Here is a 26,145-nt window from a genome sequence, read left to right on the forward strand (position 1 = left end):
GAAACACAAGATCTCTTTATTGATTTTGACACTTTTCATCTACTTATTTCAAATCGAAAGTGATGTGAGTTAGTCTTCTATTAAACTTGAGAACCTTTGCTCTCCAAAGAAAAATTAAAAAATATTAACCTAAAATAAATCCTTTGCCAAACATAAATTTGATGAAACTTATTCACAACAAATATCTTAATTTCTTCCCATAATTAAAAGACAGTAGCATGAAACTAAAGAATTGGATTAATGACATGAACATCACTTTTAAAGCATCCTCCTCGTCTCCAAACCTTCTCCAAACCTAGCCATGATGACCTAAGGACAATTTTAAATTAATTTCTTCCCATAATTAAAAGAAGGTAGCATGAAACTTAAAGGACTGGATTAACGACATGAACATCACTTTTAAAAGCATTCTCTCCCGCCTCTAAACCTTCTCCAGACCTAGCGATGATGACCTAAGGACAACTTTGAACGACTAACCGAAAAAAATTCACTTGACAGGCAGGGTTGATCCTCAAATGTAGGCCCGTGAAGAAGGTTTAAATAGGATTTCAAGGAAGCTACTAGGCTTTCTGAGATGTTATACTGTATACTTACTGCCCAACCCAGATCAGAATAGAGTTCTTCTATATGTCTAAATAAAACACACAAATAAATGCCATCATTAGTAATAGGAAGCGGTCTCTCGAGAGTGATTTGCAAAGCATGAATACCCCAAAATTATTGCAGGAAGAAGCAGAAACAGAGCAGGCAAATAAAAAGATGAGCCAGAGGTCGCCTGGGGTTCAGAGATACCTCGTTGCAGTCGAATACATTGGCACAAACTTTGTTGGTTTCCAGAAACAACCTAATGGCAGGACAGTTCAAGGCATGCTCGAAGTAAGAATACTTAGTTGTAACTAATGATCCCATTAATAGTAATACTTAATTAGAACATATGATCCCATTAATAGTTTTTGCTTTATGTTCAAATTGTTTCCTTGCTAAATACGGGAGCATAGTTTTTGCTTTAAAGTGATCTGTCGAATTCACCCAAGACTTCTACGTGATACTGTCAACATGGTATCCTAATCTCAGTTGGATGTCTATTTACAAAAAATAATTCTGGCCTTGGATACAATAACACAGATTGATTCATTCTGTGAAATTGAACCAGGCTTGTAACTGGCATGGTAATCTCAATTGTATGTGTTAGTTTACAAAATTTGAGATGGGACTGGATGCAATAGCAGAGATTTATCTATAACGTCCAGTTCACCCAGGGCTTGTAACTGACCTAGTTTGTTGACATATCCCAATCTTTAATTGTGTGCGTCAATATATAAAGATTTATTTTTTTGTTTAAGGGGTTGAGTTTAATTGGTCAAAGCATCGAGTTTCATTGTGGAGACCCAAGTTCGAATTCCAAAGGGACATTTAATATGAATTTCAACTTGTGATTCTTGCTCCTCCTTAGTTGACTTCTAGTTGGGATGTGGTTTTCAAATAACGCGATTTCTAATTTGTGACTCATTGCCTTCTATAGGTGCTTTTTAGTGTGGTTGTTTGAAAGAAGCTGATACTCGTCTCATTGTTGTGCCTGCAAGAGCTTGTATTGGTCTCATCTTGATGCATATATAAACATAATATTTGTAAATGATTAGCAATGTGAAAAACAAAAGTTACTTTTTGCTTGGATGCAATGGCCAATGGTAATCTATTTATGGTTTCATTAGTTGAGTCACACCAATCTTAGTATTGAATGTGCAAATTTATTCAATATTTACATTTGGCTTAGATGACATAGTTAAATCCAAAGGGGTGTATATGGTTGCACTTGGTCTCAATAGTAGTGGCACAATACAAGCACATTGGTCTTTCTACTTTCTACTTTGTATTTCTTTTGGAGATTTGAACTCTGCTATGAATCCTACTGCTTTGCTATTGGAGCTTATATTGATTGATGCATTCCTTCTAGATGAGTTAAAGCTAAGTTGCTGATTTAGCTACGAGTGCGGGTACAGGATTGGAACTGATTATGGCCGTACAACAATTTTTTTCCCCTGGGTATGGTTACGGGAATATGTGTGGGTTTGTGTGTTCAAAATTACAACTTATAAGAATAGTGATACTCGTAAAATTTAAATCCATAATTGCCAATAAATAGAATATTTCAATGCCTCATAATTTCATATTCATAATTGGCAAAAATGATAATATTCAAGTTTCAAAATGCTTATTACACAATGAAAATTCAAATTACAATCAATATTTAATATTCATATTCTTTTTTCAGTAGAAGCATCAAGGTGAACATTTGGTTCAACTTGATTTGAACCACAATCCATTAAATTGCTACTCCCACTAACTATGTTAAGTGCAAAAGCTGCCTTGCCTATAGAAAATTGGGCAAGCTGTGCAATTGTAGCATCTAAATCAGCACGCTTAGGAGGTAGTGTTGATGTCTTTTTTATGCACATGTGAACACAGAATAAAAAACCAAGGTATCTTATCCTCTCTTGAACAAAGTTTACCCGAATGCTTAAGATTTCGCCTAAGGATCATTCGAGGAGACTCCAAGGTTCTTGTATGTAGGGTCTCTACGTGTGGATAAACTCGATTTGGTCTGATGTGATTATGTTGGAATCACAAGGGGACTTACATTCGAATGCTTGAGCGTCTGATTTGTTGGAACTCAAGTCTTATCTACTAGCTGAAAGATAAAGAAATATCGAAAGATACAGGGCTCAGAAAGTCTGCTCTAAGACCTAGAATGCGAGAAGATGGATGAATGACTAGTTGGAGTCCTACTGGGCTGGGTCTCACCATCAGGCTGAACAATTCAACACCAACTCAGTGCGATCTTCTAAGGGATGCTTCGAATATGTTCAAATCGCACACCATCAGACGTTGATCACCATTCAAGATAATGCATGAACAATAGACGTGTAACGACTCGAGATTAAGCTCATTCTATGCTAGTTTACCACGTAGGGCGCACTTACAATCAACAAGAGGCTAGTGGTTTGGACTAGGCGGATTCCATGTCCGAGTGCATTCAATAACTTCCTTCATTCAATCTAATTATCTATCATCTAGAATGAAGATTCAACAAGAGACCATGCGTATTGCAAAGAAACAACATCCTTCACCATAACTTCAATGAAAATGGAGTTCATTTACAATCAAGGCAACAATTTCTTGCCTTCTCTTCCTAATCTACTCTAATTGCTATTCTATTTACTATTCTAGCTACTAATTCTTAGCTATTAACTGATCTCTAACTATTAACCCTTACAAATGAAGAGCCAAAGCCTTATATAGAGAGCTCCTTACATTGCAATGGCTCTGATTGATTTACAATGGATGGCTAGGATTACAAGATAGAACCCCCTAATTAGGGTTTGTTACAACAAACTCCTTTAGCCACTGAAATAATTACATTCAAAATTTGAGAACCAATAGGAAATCGGGGTAGGTGCCTCGAAGTTTGTGCCATCACTGGTGAGTCAAGTACATTGAATCTGGACATGTTGAGGTGAACCTATCTAACTGGAGGAATAGTGACTGGGATGCCACCTTGTCTGGCGTTTGTGCCTTGGTTGATCCTCCTCTGTCTTTGATGTGATGAATGATGTACCTCCTTGACTCCCATGTGTTTGATGAGGCCTCTTCACGGTCAAGTCACTCCTCCTCTGGTAGCATACTTCGCCTTGAAGTGCTTGTAAGATCCTTCTTCTTTGTCATCTTGTGATTTTTCATGTGGTAAAATGAAGATCTTGAGGATGGCTTGCAACTCCTTGAACACTTGAAGTCTTCCAACACTTTAGGAGCACCTTGAGTCCTCCTCCATGCATTTGAAGTGTCCTTGATGATGATGGAACTTGAGTAGGTCTTCCTTGTCCTGGCTTGATCCTCCTCCATCTTGATTTTGTTAATCTGCAAAATAAACAAAGGATGATTAAGTATACATGATATATTTGTTCTAACTTGATATTTCTCACCTTAAATCATCAACAAGAGGGCATTAGAATGAAATTTGCTCAAGATCCTTTCTAGGGACATTCCCTATAGTGAAATTCGCTTTGGACCCTTTGGAAGGGTTAGGAGCGAAATTGGACAAAGTTGCTCAATAGGACCAAGATCAAATCATTAGACCTCCTAGGAATTTCGCTCTGGACCCTTTGGTAGGGTCAGGAGCGAAATTTGCATTTTAGCTCAATTTTCATTATTTCTTTGCCTCAAATCTCTTCTCAAGGCAAGAATACATTAATCTTACGCCATAGGAACAAAATATAGGCTTCAAACAAGGGGCAAAATAGTGTCTTAATAAATTTCGCTTTGGACTTTGGCCAAGGACAAGACCTATAAGGAATTTCGCTCTGGACCCTTTGGAAGGGTCAGAAGCGAAATTGGTGATTTGGCTTCAATTCTATCACTTCATTGCCTTAAATCACCTTTCAAAGGCAAGTACATATCAATTCCTTCCCAACCATTCCTTAGAAATCAAGATCTTGGCTTGAACAAGGAGCAAATAGAGGTTTTAGGAAATTTTGCTCTGGACCCTTTGGAAGGGTTAGGAGCAAAATTTGTGATTTAGGACAAATTCTTCACATTTTGTGACCACCACTTACTCAAATGCATGCCTAAGGATGCCTCTAAGTTCAATCCACCTCAATCAACACTAGGCTTGATACAAAATTGGGAGCAAAAGGAGTTTTTAGGAATTTCGCTCTGGACCCTTTGGAAGGGTCAGGAGCGAATTAGCTATTTTGCTCAATTTTGCGTCACTTTCTCATCATTTTCTTTACTTCAATTGTTTCCAAAGCATGATAACGTCCTAGTTGAGGTCCCAAGGCATGAAATTAGTCCAATTTTGAAGCAAAAGGGAGGGTCTTAGGAAAATTCGCTTTGGACCCTTTGGAAGGGTCAAGAGCGAATTTTGTTTTTTAGGCTTAAATCCATCATTTCCTCCACTTCAATTCACTTCTTAGGGCAAGAATATATCCATCTCCTCTCAACCATGCCTTAGGAACTAAGATTTTGACCTCAAACAAGGAGAAAATAGGTGTTTAAGAAATTTCGCTCTGGACCCTTTGGAAGGGTCAGGAGCGAAATTCTTCCTTAGGCTCATTTCACACTTCTTTTCCTCCCAACTCACCTCAAACTTGACTTATCAAATCTCTTACCATAATCAATTCAATTTGCCATCTATTTAGCTGAAAACAAGGTCCTCTTAGTGCATTAGGCAAAATAGAGAGTCTAGTTAAGGATTTCGCTCTAGACCCTTTGGAAGGGTCAGGAGCGAAAATTGCATTTTCAGGCTTAATTCTCATTCAAGTTGCCTAGGTACCTCTCCATTTCCCCTTTGTCTTGTCATATTCAAGTCAACTTGCTATCAAAGTGGTGAGGAAAAAAGGTTTTCTAAGAATTTTGCTCTGGACCCTTTGGAAGGGTCAAGAGCGAAATTGATGTTTTAGGCTCAAATTGACTTCATTTCCAACCTTTCCCTATCAAAACAAGGTGCTTTGCTTTCAAAAATGCATGGGAAAAGGATTAGTTCATAGGTTTGAGCAAGGTAGAATGCTTTATGAAGGAATTCGCTCTGGACCTTTTGGAAGGGTCAGGAGCAAAATTTTGCTTTAGCCTTAAATATCACTCAAAAATTCAAACTTTACCCTTACATTGTCCTGACCTCAAGACATGCTAACAAACCACCTTAAAGGAGTTCTTGGCTCAAAGTTGGATGAAGCGTGCATTTTAACCATTTTGCATAGGTACCCCTGGAAGGACAGGACCTATCCAGGAATTTCGCTCTGGACCCTTTGGAAGGGTCAGGAGCGAAATTTGTCTTTTAGGTTCAATTTCTTCAATTTTCCATATCCAAGCTTATCCAAAGGTGAACTCAAGCTTATTTCCCCAAATCTATGCCTTAAAGTGAAAGTTTTGTCTAGAATAGGGAGTCAAAAGGGAGCTAAGGAAGATTTCGCTCTGGAACCTTTGGAAGGGTCAGGAGCGAAATTTGCAAAAATGCTCAAATTCTTGACCTTTCTCCAAATTTTCAAGTGTGGACTTGGTTGTTAGGCATTTTTCAAGGATAAATAGGTCAGCTTCACATCAATCAATGCCTAGAACTTCATCATTCATCAACTGGACCAATCTCAAAACCTCAAAGGGAAAATTCTTCACAAAGCCTCATTGACTTCCTCAAACTCAAACAAGACATAACCTAGCAACAAGAGCAAAGCGTGACCTAGGGAAGGCTTTCAAAGAGATCGTGATCTGGACCACCTACTGACCCACCTCAACTCAAGTAGAGCCTGCTATCCTAATGAACCCCTTGGCGACCCTTCAATGCAAAGGCTAATAGCCAAGAACCTAAAAGACCAAGAAAACTAACCCTAAAAAGCAAAAAGTAGGGGTCCCCATTTGCAATGGGGCGATGTGTGAATACCTCACAACAGGTAGATCCCAATTCTTTGTCACATGCTTATTGTATTTAGGTTTCTTAGGTGACAAGGGATGAATGTTGGAGTGTATGTAGACCAAATCCTTTTTTTTTTGCATCCAAATGATTGCGCTTGACTGAGTGGATGGATTATTTACTCTGATTCCGCTCAGCTGAAGAATAACTTGCAACCTATTGAGTTCGCATACGACATTTAGTACTTAATTTTACAATTCAAGAATTAAAACTATATTTCAATATAATATATAACATGATAGGATCAAATGAAAAATGATAAAAATATAAAATAAAAAAGATACATACTTGGAAGAAAATTTTAATTGCAAGAGGCTGCAAGAAAATGGAGCCTTAACCATTTAGATACCACTACTCATTAGCACTTATCATATATTTGTCACCTATATTTGTCGCGAAGAGTGGAAACTTGCTCACGACAATACTTTGGATTTATTCATCTATATATATCTTTCTAAATGCAGCCGTATAGCCAACAACAACGTCCTCATCTTTCTATGGTGCCACCTTCCTCAACAATTAAAGTACCTCTTTGCTATAGTACTTTGGCAACAAAGCAAATGCTAAGAGATTTAAGGGGGTGGTCATCTTGTTCCAAGAGTGCACAATTTTGAAAAATGCTTCCGTTGGGTCATGTTCCTTGGCCTTTATTATTGCTCTTATTTTCCCCACCATGGAGTCCATGCCATCATAAATTTCACCCAAACATGGGTGATCAGTATCAACATACCTAATCATGCTCATGATGGGTCAGTGAATTCAAAACATATTCCACATGAACCTGTTGTGACCTAATCACACATCGCCCCATCCCAGATGGGGACCCCCTACTTTTTAGGCCCTTTTGGTCGTTTGGTTTTGTTTTTCGTGGTCTTTTGGTGGTAGTTTCGTCAGTCTCTCAGCTTTGCGAGTGTTCGAGGGTCAAATTGGTTAAGTCTGCTTTTCGTTCGAGTGAATTTGATGAGGTCTAGGGCCTGTTTTGTCAATTTTGCGGTTTCTCCCTTTAGTCCTAGATTTTAGGGGTTTTTGTTAGGGTTTTGGAAAAACCGAGCATATAATTAGAATCAGGACCCTTCAAGGAACCTCCCAGTAAAATGTGAGCCGAAACGGAGCGACTTTCTATTTTTAGAAAGTTCCTATTTTTTAGGGATTTTACTAAGTCCCGGAATGTCGTTATTTTGCCAAAAATGAAACTTACTATTTTTAGTAATTTCTTTTTTAGTAAGTTTCTATTTATAGAAAGTCATTCTGTGTCTTGTTCTAGGATTCTAACACTAACGTTCTGAATGTTTCTATTTTTGGAAATTCATTTTTGGCAGGACCATTCAGGCAAAGTGATGAAGGCCAAGCATTTACGACTACTTCTAATTTTGGAAAGTCAGAAAGTAGACAGAGAGAGTAAAAAAATGGCTAAGTGTTGAAAGTCCATTCCTGAAGTAGAAAGCTCGAGAAATTTATCTACGTCCCAGAAATCACATCAAGTCCGCATATGGTAGCTTGATCCAGAAGAGGCTCGTAAATTCATCTAAGTTCATAAAGAATCCAAGACAAGTGAAATTCCCTCACCTTTGCCAAATTGTGCCCATGAAGAATCCAAGGCGCCAAACTCAGGTGGAGATGGAAATTTGATGAATCCTTGACCAAGTCAAAATGCCGCCTAGGAGTGAAGGAGGGCGCCAAAATGGCATGCTCATGGAGAATGGAGAAAAATGTTGAATTCCTCCTTCATGGTCAAAATCCGCCCAAAGCCAGGTGAAGGCGCCAAAATGGAGTCTCCTTGGAATGCATGGAAATTTGATGAATTCCTTCCTCAAGCAAAAATGCCGCCCTAGGGCGATGAAGGGCCCCAAAACTCAAGTGTCATGGAAGGAGGAAAAAAATAGTGAATTCCTTCCCTTAGGTGGATTTGCGCCCTAGCATGATGGAGGGTGCCAAACAAGGGGGGTAAGGGAAAATATTGCAAAATGAGTGAATTCCTTCCCAGTGACAAATGCCGCCTAGGAATGATGGAGGGCGCCGGAATGGAAGGGTTAAGGAAGGATAAGCAAGATCATGAATTCCTCCTCCATGAAGAATTTCCGCCCTAAGACAAGGAAGGGTGCTATAATGGAGTGTGGATGGAGGAATTGGAAATTTGCAAGAATCCATGTCCAGGTGAAAATTCTGCCCAACACTCAGGTAAGGCACCAAAATGAAATATGCAAGGAGAATTGAAGAAGTTGCAAGTTCCTTGCCTTAGGAGAATTGCACCTTGGCTAAGAAAAGAATGATTGAAATGGCTAAGTCAAGGAGAATCAAGGAAGTGATGAATTCCATCATGAATTCCATGCTTAAGCTTGAAAACATGAACATTTGTCTAAGACATAAAAATCCAAGGGTCAAGGAGGAATGAAAAGCAACAATCCCCTCGGGAAATTTTTTTCCATTTTTAGACATTGAATCTTATCAGAATCTGGAATTTTTTATAGATTCGGAATTGATCTCTAATGGACTCAGCTCCTAAATTTTAGGAGGATCCCTAAAAAATAGGGGATGTTGAAGAAGCATGGAAAATTCCCTCCGAAGTAGGAAAAGTCAAGCTAAGATGGAGAATCAAGCGAATCTTGAAAAATCTTCCAATTTCCCTCCGAAATTTGAAAGAATGGAAAGTTAATGAGTTGGCAAAGGGAAAATTTTAAGTATGACGCATAACTTAGTGCATTAAGTGAAACTTCCAAATTCGAACTCAATTACAAGGGAAGTTCCATTGGCATGGCGTAGTGATTGGGAAAGTATGACGCATAATAAATTTAGTTGCCAAATTAATGCCTCTTAACTTAGTAGTATGATTTGAAGAATTCTATATAAGCATGGAGAAGCATTTCATTTCTCACGTGCAGGTTTTGAGAAAGAAGAATTGGAGAAGTGAAGAAAGGTCATACTTAGTCGATTTTTCATCATTTTCACGGTGCTTTTCAGGATGGCGGAATCAAGCAAGACAACTACCATCACCAGGCAAGCATTGATCAAGACAGAGATGAAAGGCTTCCTTCCTAGTTCCCAGATGAATTCCAGATGGAAGGAAATCAGCGATACAAATTTGGGCACATTCAATCTGGCTGCCTTTAAGTTCAGAATGTTCAGGACAGTAGGACATAATCCATCACGAACGACTGTCAAGTTTGTCAAGAGCGGAGTTGTTGCGGCAGCTGGTTTTGCTCCTGCTATTCAATGTCCAGAATTGATTCTGGAGTGTGCAAAGCATTATAATTCGGAGCGGAAGACAATTTCAACGCCAGATGGTAGGCTGTTGGCGACATTGACTCCAAAGTCAATTAGTGAAGTTTTCGGAATTCCTTCACACCATTCCATGACGTATAGGACTATCAACGGAGCTCAAGCAGTGTATGGCGCAGGTCCTGCCAGGTGTGTTGACATGATCAACAAACAATGGTTGCTGAAGCCCAGGCCACATGTCTCCAAAATGCCAAAGACTCTCACTATCTTTGAGTTCAAACAGGAATATGTGGACTTGATAAAGATGTCGAGCAGGGTAATGGGATGTTCACATACTGTGAATTTTGAAACATGGATGTTCTTCTACATTGGCAAGATCATGAATGCAAATGGGCTAGTTGACTGGGCCAGATTGATTAGTCATTACTTGCACGAACAACTGAGGAACTTGAAAGAAAGAAAGTCTCAATCCTTCTTCATGAGCTCCTACATAATCTATATGCTTGCATGAAGGGGAGGATTTGATGGTCTGCCAGCGAGTGGAATCATGGGTTGCGGACCAGCACAGCTGAAAGTGCAGGATTGTTATCCCCAGCTGCATCTTCACAATGTTAGTTCTTATAGGCTGGCGAATGACACCTTCACTATGTACTTGACGCGGCTCATGTAGAAACAATTGCATGTAAGGGTTTCGCTGCAAGCGAGGGCCTTGGTTCAAAAGTATGGAGCCACATTCTTACAGTTTCCAAAATTCACCTACATCAGGACGCAAGGATTTTCATTCCAATCATACAAGTTGCCAAGGTATCCATTAGACAAATTCATATTGCTGGAACTCATGAGGTAGTTAATAGCCTATGATCAATTATAGAAGAAGAAGAAGAAGCAGTCTATTGAATTCCCAATTGTCCTAGGTGATCTCATGGAAATGTGCCTAGGTTTGGAAGCGACTGAGAGTGCAGCGGAGGAATTAGCATTCTATCGCCTGCCATTTTATACATCCAGAGCTTAGTATGATCCTTACCGCCAAATCAGGAAGGTTGCTGGTGTGAAATTCATACACAAATTTCACTTAGAAGATTATTGGGCAAGTGTCGAGGATGACCTTGAAGTCCAGAGGAAAATGCATTCCACATTGCCCCTTGACACCATCAGGATAAGCGAAATTTACCAAGTGCCGGATAAGGTGAAAGAGGATTCGGATTTAACGCAACTTGAATTTGAGAAAGTGAAAGATCAACCCATTCAATTGCTAGATTGGTCGGAGCTCGAAATTGATGATTTGAATGTCTTGGCTAGATCAGTGCTAAAATTCACTAAGCACTGGGTTGATCGGCAGATAAGGAAGTTGACGAAAGGAAATGTTCATTTGACATATCAGCTAATGGGAAGTCTAGATTTCCATAGTGAAACAACTAAAGGATCTTCACAGGCCTAGGCAGAAGGGGAAGTCCGGATTGATAAAGGGAAAAGTGCTCCGAAGAGACCAAGGACGGCAAGGAAGAAAGATATCCAGCAGGAAGTTCCACAGGAAGTTCAACAAGAGGTTCAACAGGAAGAACCTCCGCAAAAGAGAGCAAGGGTAGAAAGGGTGCAGTCACCAGCAAGTTCTTCTTGTGTACATGAGGTAGAGATGTTTGCACATCCAATAGATCCACCTCCAGGTAATACTCCAGCACCAGATATACTCAGCATTAGTGCTTCACACAGACCCAATCAGCCAAGAGGTCAAAGACAAGAAAGTCCTCCACACCAAGAAGAGACTTGTTAGGATAGTTTCATGGAGGCCATCATTGGCGAAATGGAGGAAGAATCACAGGAGCAGGAGCACATGGAAATCCATAGTCACTCCATTCCCGCTCCTGATTAGATGATAGAGAGGCTGGGGAAGGAACCAAAAAAGGAAATTGATCTAGCTCGGGAATTAGAAGATTTGTTGAAGAGGATGGATCAGCCAGCAGAAAGGAAGGCTTCCCGAAAATTTTCTAAGGTCGTGAGGGATGAATCTGGATCTCGGACCTTGCACATTGCTGAGCCTGCAGTGGATAAGATTATGTTATCAGACAGGTTGATCTTGGTCCTGCTTCCACGGGGCAAGTAATTGGAGACTTTGAAGAATCTTCTTCAGCCATGAAGGAAAAGATATTGAAGACGAAGGCAAAATGTAAAAGGTTGAGGGAAGAAAATAGAGCTTTATGCAAGTACATCAGAAGTTTTAAACGGCCAATCAGGGAGGCAAGTCCTTTATTCATTCTTCCTTCTTCCCTTCCTAAGGAAGTTGTTGATGATGCAAAAGTAATTAGAGAAATGGCACAAAATTCCAGGGAGTGGATAGAGGATGTTTACACCGAAGCAGGAAAATTCATCAAGGATTTGGCTCATCTTCATTTAAGGTTCGTGGCCCTTTTAAACATATTGGAGGTAGCACAAGGATCATGAGAAGATGCTCACATATATTAGGACTTGACCATTCCGCGGCTCAGGGCTCTAACAAAGATTCCGAGGCGAACATTAATTGATGGGAAAGTAATTAAGGAGAACGAGGCTTATGACATTCCCCGATGGTTTTGCACCGTTTGCTCAGGAAAGATTACCTTTGATAAATTCAGTATGGAGTCTTTAACTTTGAAGGACTCAATCAGAAAGGTACATGAAGAAATCATCAATGCAATTGAAGCATTGTTCGCAAAAGAGTTCAATGAAAATGGAGTAACAGTAAACTCCTTGAAATCTCAGTTGCACGAGTTCTTCTTCGTAGGTTCATTCACTAAGGAACATTTGGCAAATGTTTCTTCATTTTCTAGTACAATGAAGAGGACACAGGAAATCATGATGGAATGGGAAAGCTTCTTTTCCAAGAGCGAGGAGGAAATTACTTTGATGGATTTTGATATTGAAAATGTGCCAAGTATCTCCATCGGAGAGTTGGAGGCCGTCATCAGCAAGTTCATCGCCTATGCAATTAATGAGCGGGATAATGGTCGTCCATTCTTGGATGAGAATCTTTTGGCTAAATAGTGGCGACACATTTACTGCTGGAATATTTTTGACTTAGTGATGGCCCCGTCAATGCATGATGAATGCATGAGGAATCTTCTTGCATGCAGCCGTCTTATTAATGATTTTATGACAGATTCTCTACGCATGTGGCCATCACATGGGGAATGATGGGCATTTATTTCTTGCATGAGAATGTTTGTTGTATTTTGGGCATGTTCAATGTAATGAAGTGCATTTAATGCACTAATGGATGCCATTTTTGGGCTTTCGAAATAATTGTATATGGGCTTAGTGGGCATTAATAGTTGATGCTCACCTTGTTGCATCTTGAGTGGGGAATCTTTAGGGTTTGCATGTAGACAAGACCAAGAGCCTATATAAAGGGGTGACCCCCCTCATTTGTAAGAGAGGAGAGATTATTGTCTGAGATTGTTGCTAAGAGTTTTTGAAGCAAACACTTAATACATTGTTCTATTGTTGGTGTGTTCTTGTGTTGTTTTGGAGCTCGCATGGTCTCACTATCTTCATAGATTAGATTTGCTTTCATGGTATTAGATGGACTGGATTTGATAGGATTGCTTGTTGCAAGATTCACGCTCATACTTTTGGTGTGCAGTTGATTGTTGCATACTGTGCAAAGTTAGCTCGAGCCTCCGTTATTTGTGTATGTTTAACTTTGATTATCAATAGAGATTGTTCGATTTGATGGTTTCTATTGATGATTTGAAAATCTTTAACACACCCTTTGAAGATTGCACTGCCTTCGTGTAGTTGTGCATTGCTGGCGAAGCAAAGTGTGGTTGGATTTTGCATAAGTAATCCCGTCTCCGTGTTCATAGGATTAGATTAGCCTTAGCCTAGTTCTCTAAACCTTTCCTCATTTAGTTTTCCGCATATCTTAAATCCAAAGGTCCAAAAAATAGATCTTTCATTGCAAATCATTCGTATAGAAATCCTTGGACTTGTATAAATTCGTTGTCCTCTTCAAGTGAATGCGTAAGGCCCCTTGGGTTAACAACAAACCCATCAACTAACTGAGTCACGTCCACGCACAAAAGAAACCTTGAGATTAGCCGTTTGATCTTTCTTTGCAATCTTAGCATACGGCCTGATTTTAAACAAGAGAGTGAAGTGACCATTGGAAACTTTATTCTGTGTTAGATGTCGTCATAAAAAACAAGTCAACAAAACCCACCACTCATCATCTAGGATCAATGCTTTTACTTTTTGGGCTTTTTCTATGCTTGACTTCCTCCATACACTCCACAAGTTGTTGATAACTATAGAATTCAAGGCCCCGCACACCTTCACAAGTCATTTTAAGATGATTGTGTGAGATGCAAATTGTGTTTCGGCAACCTAACAATGTATAAAAAAATACACATCATACATCAACAATAAAAAAAAAATTAAAAACTTTAAAAAATATATTAAGAAATAAAATTTAAATTACTTCCAACAACTCCAACTTGGAGAAGGTCCTAAATATGACTTGTGATATATGATGACTAGTCACAAACATTTGAATCTCCTTGGCCTTTGTGTAGATTTGTTTGACTCATTCAATTTGCGTGCCAATATTTTGCAATATTAAATTGTGTGAGTGAATTGCACATGGTGTCCAAAAAATGTGACATTGCTATAACATTGATCAATGGTCTATTTTTGCAATCTTTCCATCCATCATAAATGATGGACACACTTGTTTCTGTCCATTTACCTTTGATCACTCCTAGTGATGCCTCTACTGAAGTTTTCTCCTTCGCCAATAAGGCGATTCGCGCCTTTTCATACGGTGGATTAACATAATCAGGAGGTGTATTGCAAAGGGTATTCACCATATTCTGCCAATAAGGTGATTTAACAATGTTGAAAGGAAGCCCATTGCCATAAATGCGACGAGCAATGCTCTGATCTGCAACCTCTCTGATTTCATTTTTGAAGGCCTTGTCCAATGGGCCTCTTTTTCGTGAAACTGAAACATTCTCTTCTTCAAAAGATGGTGGTATTGGCATGAAAAGATGTGGGCTAGCTGGTTTTGTGAAGCCACTAGGAGGTTTCTGTGAGCTTTTCTTGGCAAGAGGATGTACAAGACTCTTTGATTTGTGACTTCTCGTGTTGACATCCTTTTGTTCTTAAGTATAAGCCAATATTAGATCCCGTGGAAAACCTTTTTTATTTGGCTTGTTACAAGCTTTTATTCCTTGTAAAGGGATGGTACATAAGTGAGCTTTCTGTAAGATCCCCTATTGATTTTGCCCAAATTTTTCACCTTCATCCTCTGAGTAATTTTGTCTAACAGTTTGCTTGATAGAGGAATGTATTGTTTCAGGATCACAAGGATTATGGCATTGGAGAAACAAACAGATTTGTATTTGCAAAAAGGACTGAAAAGATATAATCTTTATTTTTCGATAACTGAAATGAGATTACAAATCAAAGTCCTAATTTTCTGTCCTTTCATTACTTCAACCAATCTGAAACGATTTTAGTTGTGTTTGGGAAGACAAGCAGCAATTTATTATACATATATCAATCTGAAAATACGGTGGCAGTGCTCAGAAATATACAACAGCAGAGAAGACAAGTTACAAGCAAAATTTTGTTGCGGGGACCCAACTGGAATTACTCTATGCTGTTCAAACATTTACATATTCCATCTACAAGTGACTTAGCAGCTCTTCACATAATACATAGCAATTTCCAGAATGCTCAGATCACTCGTGCAGCAGCAAAAACAAATAAGACATGAATTAATGGTAGTAAAGAGTCAAAGACTGGTGTCCTCACTCCAAATTGGAGCTCCCCGAGTGGGCATCAATCCTCACACCTAAAAGAACAGCAGACTTGAACCTGCAAATATCTTCCATGCATAGCAGAAATGAAGCCATGGAATAGCAAAACTAAAGGCGGCTCAGTTGCTGAAGGTTATAAGGGAAATCACCTTAATAAAATGTTCTATATTTGCCCTAATTGTTTTATTCACAAACTCCATATACCCATGATGCCTTTAGGAAAGATTTATGAATGCCAAATAGCTGCGGCTATCTTGGTTTTGACTCAACATTCAGATCTTAGTCTTCAACGTCTTGCAAGAACTTCCACAACTATAGCAAGAACAAACCCATGCCAAGCAATATAGATAATATTTAATTTGAAACCCCAAATCGCCTAGCATGACAAATCATATATTTCCAAGGTTGCATGGGTACTGGGGTACTCGGAGACGTTGGAGACTGGTACTGGTACCGGTACGGTTAATTTTTCAAAATAGGAGACGGGTACTTGGAGATGCCAATTTTTTTTTTTAATATAATTTAATAATTTATAGAAAATCTGAAAATATAATGGCATTGAACTTTCAAAACAAGAATTAACATTCACTTTGAAGTTTAAGTACACAAATGTGAAATGAGTCAAATCAAAATGTCATACAAATGTCTAAAAATGGGGCTCACGTCGGTGGTTTTTGCTTCTGCCCATGTATCGTGCCAAACTTTTTGACTTTTACACGTGTTATTTAGGGTGGAGATGGGAGGGTTTGTTGACATGGAGTCTCCTATGTGTAGAGACGTCTCCTGACTAGTCTCCGGTACGGGAGACGCGTACCAGTCTCCGGTACGCGTTCTAGGGGGTTCGGTACAGGTACCCATGCAACACAGTATATTTCCTTTGGAGTCCCAAAGAGTAAGCAAAGTATACAAAGATGGCGTCCAAACTCTTCCTTTTGACTAGAAAAAATATATTTGATCTTGGTATCCAAACCATAGGTAAACTTCAAACAAACAATCCACATTGAACTTTCTTGGCAATTTCTTCAAAATCTTACAACACTAAAATTTGTCTTTCAAAGGATTTAACAAATTTCTTAAATACTTAAATCGTTGAATCCAGCTACAAAACATGAGGGATTTTGCCAAATCACCAACTAGGGAGGAATCTTTCACCATCAAAACTGATCTTCCCAAGAGGGTTTTCATCCTCTAGAGGCCAAAATGAACCAAGTTTGATATCCAAAACCACAAGGTTTTCAATCAAAGAGATAGAATAAACTGTGTAATACCAAATTGTTAGTTTTAACACTTTCAGATTAATATAAACTTAGAATTTATATTTAGTTTCTAATTAGTTTGATTAGCTGAAAGAATTTGGAATTAGTGACAACATAGAAATGAACAAATTGAGCACAAGACACAGATACCTTGGGAAAACCTCCTAGGAGGAAAAAAGCCAGCCAGAAAAGATCCTCAGATCTGATTATGGATTATAGTTATGTAATCATTACAACACTTATCTCAAGTACTTGTAGATGCAGATGTTGCTGTCATAGGAAGGATGACAGATTGAGGTAGCTGCCTTCAAGATTAGCTTGCTGTCACATGAGTGATGGTTGCTGCTATTTTGGCTGCTCCTTTAACCCAGATTGTAGACCTTCAAGGAATTCGCTGTGTATTCACTAAGTTCGCTGATTCCTAATGATGGATTTCGCACCTCAACAACAGATGTAAATTGCTGATGTAGCAGAGGTAATTGCTGTAAGTGCAGATGTAATCTTTCTTCTTGAAGTTCGCATTAGCCAGGCATATGTATTTCGCATGAATGAAAACTGAATGATTGAATTGTGATGTGAGGTTTATGCTTATTTATATGTGGATCAAACCTCCTAAACATGTCGACTTTCCTTATAAATTAAAACCTTTTAATTTATTTAATTCGAGATGTATGGGATAGGGTTGGCCCTATCATGATGGCATGTTTGGCTTGAATGTAGCACAAAGATGTAGCGTGGAGTATAGTGCCCAGCCCTTACACGTTGGAGAAGGGGCTGGCCCCCTTAGGTGGATTCCAATGTTGCCCAAGGCAATTGGAATCCGCCATCCCTAATTATAAACAACACTCCCTCTTAATTAGGGAGGAGAAAACATAACCATAATCTTCCATCTTGCACACAAGCAGAGAATGGATTACATAATCAGAATATTGTCATCTTCCATCTTGCACACAAGCATATAATGGAACTACATAATATAATCTTCCAGCTCACACACAAGCATAGACTGGATGAACCTTACATTGCCCGCAGAGGGTGGAGAGGATCTTTTCTACCATCTTACGTTGCCCACAGAGGGTGGAGAGGATCTTTTCTACCATCTTACATTGCTCACAGAGGATGGTTAACAATTACACTTCTCCCTGAGAAGATTACAATACCACCTTACATTGCCCGCAGAGGGTGGTTTGATGCAACACCATGTATCACACAATACCACCTTACATTGCCCGTAGAGGGTGGTTTGATACAACACAATGTATCACTGAGGTTGAGACTCCCTCTCAATCAGGGTTTCATTTTCCACAACACCGAGTCTATCCCTGAAGTACACAAACTTCACTTTGGACAAAGGCTTGGTAAGAATATCTGCAACCTGCTCATTAGTTCTGACATACTTCAACTGAATGGCGCCTCTCTGCACCATATCTCGAATGAAGTGATAATGAGTTTCCACATGTTTTGACCTGTCATGAAACACTGGATTGATAGACATTTTGATGCAACTCTGATTATCACAATTAATAACTGTAGGATCCCAAGGCTGACCAAACAGCCCAGCAAGAAGCTTACGAAGCCACACTGCTTCTCTAGAAGCTACACTTGCTGCAATATACTCAGCTTCAACAGTACTCAGTGCCACTGAGGATTGTTTTTTGCAAGCCCAAGAGATCACTGCAGATCCCAAGCTGAAACAAATACCGGAGGTGCTTTTCCCGTCTTTGACGCTTCCAGCCCAGTTAGCATCTGAATAACCTTCCAAGGTTATTGAAGTGTTAAGTGGATACTTCAGCCCATAACCAACTATGCCTCGCAAGTATCTTAGGATGTGCTTGGCTGCAACAAGATGAACATGTTTGGGCATGCTCATAAACTGGCTGAGAGCATTCACAGCAAAACATATGTCTGGTCTAGTGTTAACTAGATACATCAGTGATCCAATCAACTACAGGTACTCTAATGGATCTGCAAAATCAGAGTTAGGTGCAGAAACACTTAACTTCTTTAAGTTAGATTCCATAGGAGTAGACATGGGTTTACAATCCATCATTCTAAATCTTTTCAAAATGTCAATAGTAAACTTTCCTTGACTTAGAAAAATTTTGTTAGATCTTTGCCATACTTCTAGACCTAGAAAATAATGCATTAGACCTAAGTCTTTCATTTTAAATTCTGAAGCTAGTTCTTTCTTGCATCTAATGATAAGTTCATCTTTACCAGTAAGAAATAAATCATCCACATACAAAACTAGAATTAGCATTTCATCATTGGATAACTTAAAGTAGATGTTAGAGTCAGCACCATTTTTACAAAAACCTAGACTTAACAAGTATTTATCAATTCTTTCATACCAAGCACGAGGAGCCTGTTTAAGGCCATACAAAGCTTTCTTCAACCTACTCACATGAGTTATTCTATCCTAAATCTCATAACCCTCAGGTTGCTCAATATAGAACTCTTCCTCAATGACACCATTAAGAAAGGCAGTCTTAACATCCATCTGATATAGCTTCCAACTTCTAGCAGCAGCAATAGCTATTATAGTTCTAATAGAAGTATATCTAGCAACAAGAGCAAATGTTTCTTCATAGTCTATGCCTTCCTTTTGAGAAAAACCACGAGCTACAAATCTAGCCTTATATTTTTCAATACCACCATCAGCATTATGTTTAATTTTAAATAACCATTTAGAGGAAACAACAGGTTTTCCTTTGGGTTTGGGGACAATATCCCAAACATGATTCTTGATGATTGACTGATACTCTTCATCCATAGCAAGCTTCAAGGCATGATGGTTCAAGGCTTCTTCAACATTGCAAGGTTCAGTTTCAATGAGCTTGCACATCAATGCAACGTAATTGGAGAATACTTGAGGTCTCTTGGTTTCACGAAAGGTGCCACTGGGAGCTACAAATCTTTCAGCTTCTTGAATGGTGTTTCTTACCCAAAGAGGCCTCTTTTTGGTAACGGCAATGTCACTAGGAATATCAGTGGGATTCATGGGCTCTGGTGGATCATTATGTTCTTCTTGAGGTGGAGGTTCAACAGGCTCCCTCTGAATCTCAGGGTTAGTATCAACATTCATATCTTGATTGTCATTAGCTTCATCAATAACAGAAGAACCTTTTAATTTCTTAAAAGCAATATCTTCTTCAAATGTAACATCCCTACTTACCTCGACATACCTTTGACCAGGGATATAGATCCTGAAGGCTTTGGAGGATTCACTGTATTCGACTAGCATGCCTTTCTTCCCAGAGGGCTCCAACTTGGTTCGCTTTTCTTTGGGCACATGAAGATAAACATGACTTCCAAAAATTCTGAGGTGATTGATGTCCGGTTTGGATCCTGTGAAGGCTTCTTGAGGGGTCATGTTCTTTAGAACACGGTGAGGACATCTATTTTGGATATATACGGCTGTTCTAGAAGCTACAGCTGATAGAAAGGTTTGCAAATCTTGATCATAAATCATAGCCTTTGCAACCTGAATAATAGTCCTATTCTTTCTTTCAACAACTCCATTTTGCTGAGGGTTGTATGGAACACAAAATTCCCTCTTAATTCCTGACTCAACACAAATCATAAAAGCTACTGGAGGTGTACTCACCTCCATTGTCAGTTCTTAAACATTTAATTCTTTTACCAGAGGAGTTTTCAGTTAATGCCTTAAACTCTTTAAATTTACTTAAGACTTCATCAGATTCTTTAGATTTCAAGAAGTAAATCCAAGTTTTCCTAGAGAAATCATCTATGAAGATTACGTAGTAAAGAAATCCACTAGGAGATGCTATAGACATAGGACCACATAAATCAGAGTGAACAAGTTCTAGTTTATCTTTAGCTCTATTTTCACTTTTATGAAAAGGACTTTTAACATTTTTACCGATAGCACAATGTTTGTAAGTATTATCATGAATTTGACTGAGTTTTGGCATACCTTTGACTAACTTTTCAAGAGAGGGAAGAGCTTGATAGTGTAGGTGTCCAAGTTTTCTATGCCATAGCTCACAGGATTCGGGAGCCTCATTACTGAGGACTTGAATAGGGCTAGTAGAGAGCTTATAAAAACTATCATATCTATTATCGATTACACGAGCAGATTTAAAACTAGATTTCTTAGGCCAAGCAAGTACTTTTCCCTCAGAAAATACAATTTGATAACCTTTATCTTCTAGAGCAGAAATGGAAATTAAGTTTCTTTTAATTCCAGGAACAAACAAGATGTCACTAAGGTGTAGTGAAATACCAGAGTCTAAATTTATAGAAGTACTACCAGAACCTCTTACCGAATATCGAGCATCATCACCAATTACCACGTGGAGGCTGGAGTCCTTTTCTACTAAGTCTGAAAGATGATCACGGTAGCCTGTGATGTGTCTGGAAGCACCATTGTCAATCAGCCACGTATTACAGTCTGTAGGTATGCTGCTTGACAGGGTAGAGATAAATAAGAAGTCATCATTTTGTTCTGAGACTTCATTTAGGTTGGCTTCTCTTTGAGTAGGATCATTCTGACATTCTTTAACATAGTGACCAAATTTGTCACATCTGAAACATCGAACCCGAGATATATCTCTTGGTTTCTTCCAAGGGTGCTGAGAGCTAGATGGTTTGAATTCCCTATTTCTCTTTAGATAATGCTTCTTCCAATTTCCTCCTTTCTTGCATTGGGCAACAAGCATGTGTTGGTCATCTACATGAGGACTTTTGGTTTGCCCTCTTGTAATAAGGCAAGACTCTTCTTGAATGCAATCATTCTCAAGGCGATCAAGAGTAGGTAACTCAGTTCTACCACTTATGGGTTGAATAAAGGACTCCCATGAGTGAGGTATGTTTACCTCACTGGGTAAACAGGAAGAATACAGAAACTGAACAGTAATGCACAATGCAAATACAAGAGAAGTACCAGAATAAGCTTGCCATGAATGTCACAGGATGTTCATATTATAATCTGTCGTCAATATTACATGTCCTCCAACACCCGGAGGTGGTACAATATATGACAGCCAAAGGGGTGCGACACAATCGTCGCGACTCCAACTACCTACCCGTCGGCTAACTAACTATCAATAATTAACATTACTAAACTATACACTTTTTCCCGATAACATCATCCCCCCCCAGAAAAGAAGTCGTCTCCGACGACTAACAACAAAATGGAGACAATGTAATATAGATATACAACCAAGATAAAGTCAAGGAGGGGGCTGAGGAAGTGTCCCTGAAGTCGAAGGGTGATATGCGGGTGTCTGGGCCGCCAGGCGGGCGCGGAGCTCATAGACCTGCTGGGTGCGTGCTGCCACATCCCGCTCTGCCACCAACACCTTCTCTAAGGCCGTCTTCACCATAAGCGCAGCCTCCAGTAGCTCCTTCTCCTTGGTATCGGCGGACTCTGTCATGCGAACCAACTGAGCCTGAGCCTGAGCAACATCTAACTCCTGCTGGACGAGACTCCGCGCACTCTGCTCCTCCGAAAGACGGGTGTCCACCGCAACCTTCTCTGCGCGGGCCGTCTCAAGTTGTGCTACCAACTCTGATCTCTCGGCTGCCCACGAGGCTTGTTGTCTGGCCATGTCCTGCTCTAACTCAACTCGAGCAGCCTCGCGAACCGTAGACTCATGCTGCGTCTGGCGTAAGGCATAGTAGGCCTCCCTGTAAACCTGCTCAATCTCCCGGACGAGAGTCGTCACCCTACTCTCCACGACGGGCTGAGGCACACTCCAAGCCTCCAACATCGCATCCGTCTGGATAACTGGCCACCCTCGTGCCTCAAAACATGAAGTGAAAGCTACGGGACAGCCGTCTCGCATAAATTGGAGGACCTGCTCTAATTCCTCCACAACCTGCTGCAGAGCTCGTGTCTGAGCCGCGGCCACCACTCGCCGACCCCTCGTCACCATATCTGCCATGTAAACCTCAATATCCTCCCCATCCAGCCCCGATGTAGGTACAAGAAGCCCACGTGGTAACTCAAAAGTCTCCTCAACCACACCTGCTGCATCCTGCTGGCACAATGGTGTCTCCCCCGCCCCCTCAAGTGTAGCAGTCGCCTGCTCTGGGCCAGTAGGAACACCCTCTCAAGTGACCTGTCCCTCTGCTGGTGCCTGCGTCTCCGCCGAGGAATCCTCCAGATCCACTACCTCAGTGGGAGGCTCTCGCCGAGGTGAGAGTACAGCTGCTCCTACGGGTGGCATCACTGTCATCTGGAATCTCCGGGTCAGCCAACTCCCCATAGCCGCCACCGATGGAGCTGCACTCAACACCTCCGACCCTCTCTCCCCTTCGGAAACATGTCCTGCAATGGGCTCCTCCAACAAGGAGGCAGCAACCGTCACCACTGCGTCGGATCCCACAACGTCCAGTCGCACCCGAGGCTCCGTCTCAACCATCTCCCCTGCCACGCCTCCCTGCGGTGGACCACACAACTCCGCCCTGCTGTCAGTACATGCCTCTGCGGGAGTCGGTCCTGCGGCTGGTGCACGAGCCTGCTGCGGTGATGTGGCTGAAGGTGATGCCGCCGGCTGCATGGGACCGAGTGCAATGGGCGTGCGGCTCTGCCCAAATGCCGGAATCGAAGTACTGCCCACTGAGGACCCCACAAGTGTGCCAAGTGGAAGTGTGGGTGGTGCAAACAACACTCGCTCTCCGGCGGGCTCCATCCTCCCCTCGTCTGTGGCCCGACTGCTACTGTCATCCTCATCCTCCGAATCCTCGGAATCCTCTGCACTGCTAGAAGTTTCTCGCCCACTATCCGGTTCTGCTGTGGTGGTCTCTAATATCTTTTTCCGCTTCGCGGAAGAGTGGCCAATGTCCAGGTGGCGTCAATGCATGATAAGAGGCTCACCCTCCGCCAAAGGTCCCTGTGGCCGTACCTCCAACTCAGCCTCTGGCACTGCTTCCCGCGTAGCCTCCAAAAACAGTCCAATGGCATAGTGGGGCATGTAAAAGGTGCGCTGCTCCATCATCAAGAATGCGCACATCCGCTCTGATAACAAGGTAGCCCAATCATACACGACTCCGTTCATCAACCCGTTCATCAATACGATCTGTGGTAGAGCGATGTCTGATGCCCTACCCGACCCTGTCAACTTGCTTTTGATGACGTCCATAATGCATCGCCAATGACCCTCTGCGACAAAGGACCTACGCATCCCACGACCCTTCGTGGCGTCTACGATGCTCGCCAACTCTGCTGGGGTCAAGTCTCGGGACACTCGCGTAATCCAATGTTCCTTTTCTTCCCGTGTCATCTTCTTCGCCTTCAAGTCCACTTTCTTGCCATGTATGCCTGGGATGCCAAATACTCTCGTGAAATCTACAGGTTTGAAGGATATGGAGATATCCTTCCCAAGGTACTCAAATGTGCTCGTCCGTGAGTGGCTATCAAAGGTATCAACCATATATCGCAATGCTCCCACGTACTCGCGAATGGCGAACACAGGCATCCGGATAGCCCATTCTACCACTGCTTTGCGAAGACTTGTCTTCACCAAATTATCATCCGGCGTTTCTTGCCACCATTTCCGACATTCCACCCCATTCAATCCCTCAAAGGTGATACTCTGTGAAGTGCAGGTGTTCTTCCCTCGTGCAGTGGGCTGTTGTGGTGTCTTTTTCTTCTGCCTGGCTTCCATTGTGCCACCTGCTATTTGAACACCTGAAGGAAGAATACGTGCATCCAGCTTCCTATGGCTGCTATCCTGCAACTGTTTTTTCTAGTTTCTTTTTCCTGCGGACTCCATTAGCTTCCTGTAACTGATTCTTGATTTTAGCTGTCGTGTTGAAAAAAACGGCTAACTGCCTCCGGGCAGCTAAGACTGTGCGGAGGTGATGTGCCTGTGTGTTGGGCGTGCGGTAGACACGGTGATATGCCTCTGTGCGGTGTTTTTTTTTTTGACCGCATGGTGTTCGCACAAAATTGAATTTCCTACCTTGCACCGCACGGTAGCTTCCGCGCCCTTCCTTTCCCTTCGGCTGCGTTACGTGTGGTGTTTTTCCTTTAACGTGTGCAGTGCGGTGGTTTTGGGATGTGTTTGCACTTGTTAATTCGCAGTGCTGACAATGCCAATTTTGTCGTTGTGATCCTCCTGGAACGTCATCGTGTACTCACTAATTGGCTGTGTGAAAGACTTCTGCTCCCGAACTTTGATTCTGTGGTTTTCTATTCTTATGCAGAGGGTATTATATCCTGATATTGGGCCTTTGCACAAGTTGACAGTATCGTTTCCTCTGCATCCGAATCATCTCACCCCATCACGGCATAAGTATGTGTTGTCGGGGACTTACGTTGTTCTAACACTCCACGATGTATGCTAGCCTGACTCCCATCTCCACTCCACTGCTTACGGAGGTTCCTCCTATAGACCAGTTCTCTGGTTGTCTGCAAATGAGGAGCACCTATATCCTTTGCGTGGTCATGATGTTCATGTTCTTCAGAGTCCTTTGACGTAACAGGCGAAAATGGGATGTATTCTACGTGCAATATTTTACCCGTGTCCACCACCAATGCCTTAATCTTTCTCTCAAATGGTGTGTTTCTTCCCTTCGGCGTTGTGATGAAATTGAACAGTAATGCACAATGCAAATACAAGAGAAGTACCAGAATAAGCTTGCCATGAATGTCACAGGATGTTCATATTATAATCTGTCATCAATATTACATGTCCTCCAACACCCGGAGGTGGTACAATATATGACAGCCGAAGGGGTGCGACACAACCGTCGCGACTCCAACTACCTACCCGTCGGCTAACTAACTATCAATAATTAACATTACTAAACTATACACTTTTTCCTGATAACAAGGTAAACCATTTAGAGCAATCATGACAAGGTCTTTGTCTTCCATGTTATGTCCAATTAAACCTAGCTGATTCTTTAGTTCTGAAATTCTCATAAAGTAGGAAATAACAAAATCTTCTTTTGCCATTTTGATATTAAGTAGTTGCTGTCTTAAAGTAATTGCCCTACTGAGATTGTTAATTTCATATGTACCTTGTAAATGGCTGAACATTTCCCTTGCAGTAGTAAATGAGGCAATAGAGGTGACTAGGTGGTCTTTGACTAAATCAATGAGAATCTTTCTGGCCTTGACAACATCCTTTTTGAATTGTTTTAGCTTAGCTGCATCCGTAGGTTCAGTTAGCTCTTTCGCTTCTATGAATTGAAGAAGATCTTCTTCCTCTAGAGCCAACCTGATTCGAACCTTCCATGTAGTAAAATTGAGATTCCCATCAAGCCTATCTTCAACTTTTAATGAGAACAATCTGGAAATAAAGGAGTACTAAATTTTGAAATCTAAAAGTTGATCTAGCCTATAGCTCTGATACCATGTTAGTTTTAACACTTTCAGATTGATATAAACTCAGAATTTATATTTAGTTTCTAATTAGTTTGATTAGCTGAAAGAATTTGGAAT

General features: G+C 40.8%; 1 protein-coding gene across 3 annotated transcripts in view; it reads left to right on the top strand.

Moving 5' to 3' along the window:
- The first annotated feature begins 314 nt into the window (after positions 1-314).
- The window catches only part of LOC131027806 (uncharacterized), a 169,366-nt gene continuing 143,535 nt past the window's right edge, over positions 315-26,145 (top strand). Inside the window, exon 1 of one of the 3 annotated variants that reach the window (XM_057957900.2) lies at positions 315-876. In XM_057957900.2, the coding sequence (XP_057813883.2) occupies positions 848-876 (29 nt within the window). In that variant the 5' untranslated portion in view covers positions 315-847. The remainder of the gene's footprint in view (positions 877-26,145) is intronic. The other 2 variants (XM_057957899.2, XM_057957898.2) reach the window with 2 other exon arrangements.

The sequence above is a fragment of the Cryptomeria japonica genome, chromosome 3 (assembly GCF_030272615.1).
Source record: "Cryptomeria japonica chromosome 3, Sugi_1.0, whole genome shotgun sequence".
In the NCBI taxonomy this organism is placed as follows: Eukaryota; Viridiplantae; Streptophyta; class Pinopsida; order Cupressales; family Cupressaceae; genus Cryptomeria; species Cryptomeria japonica.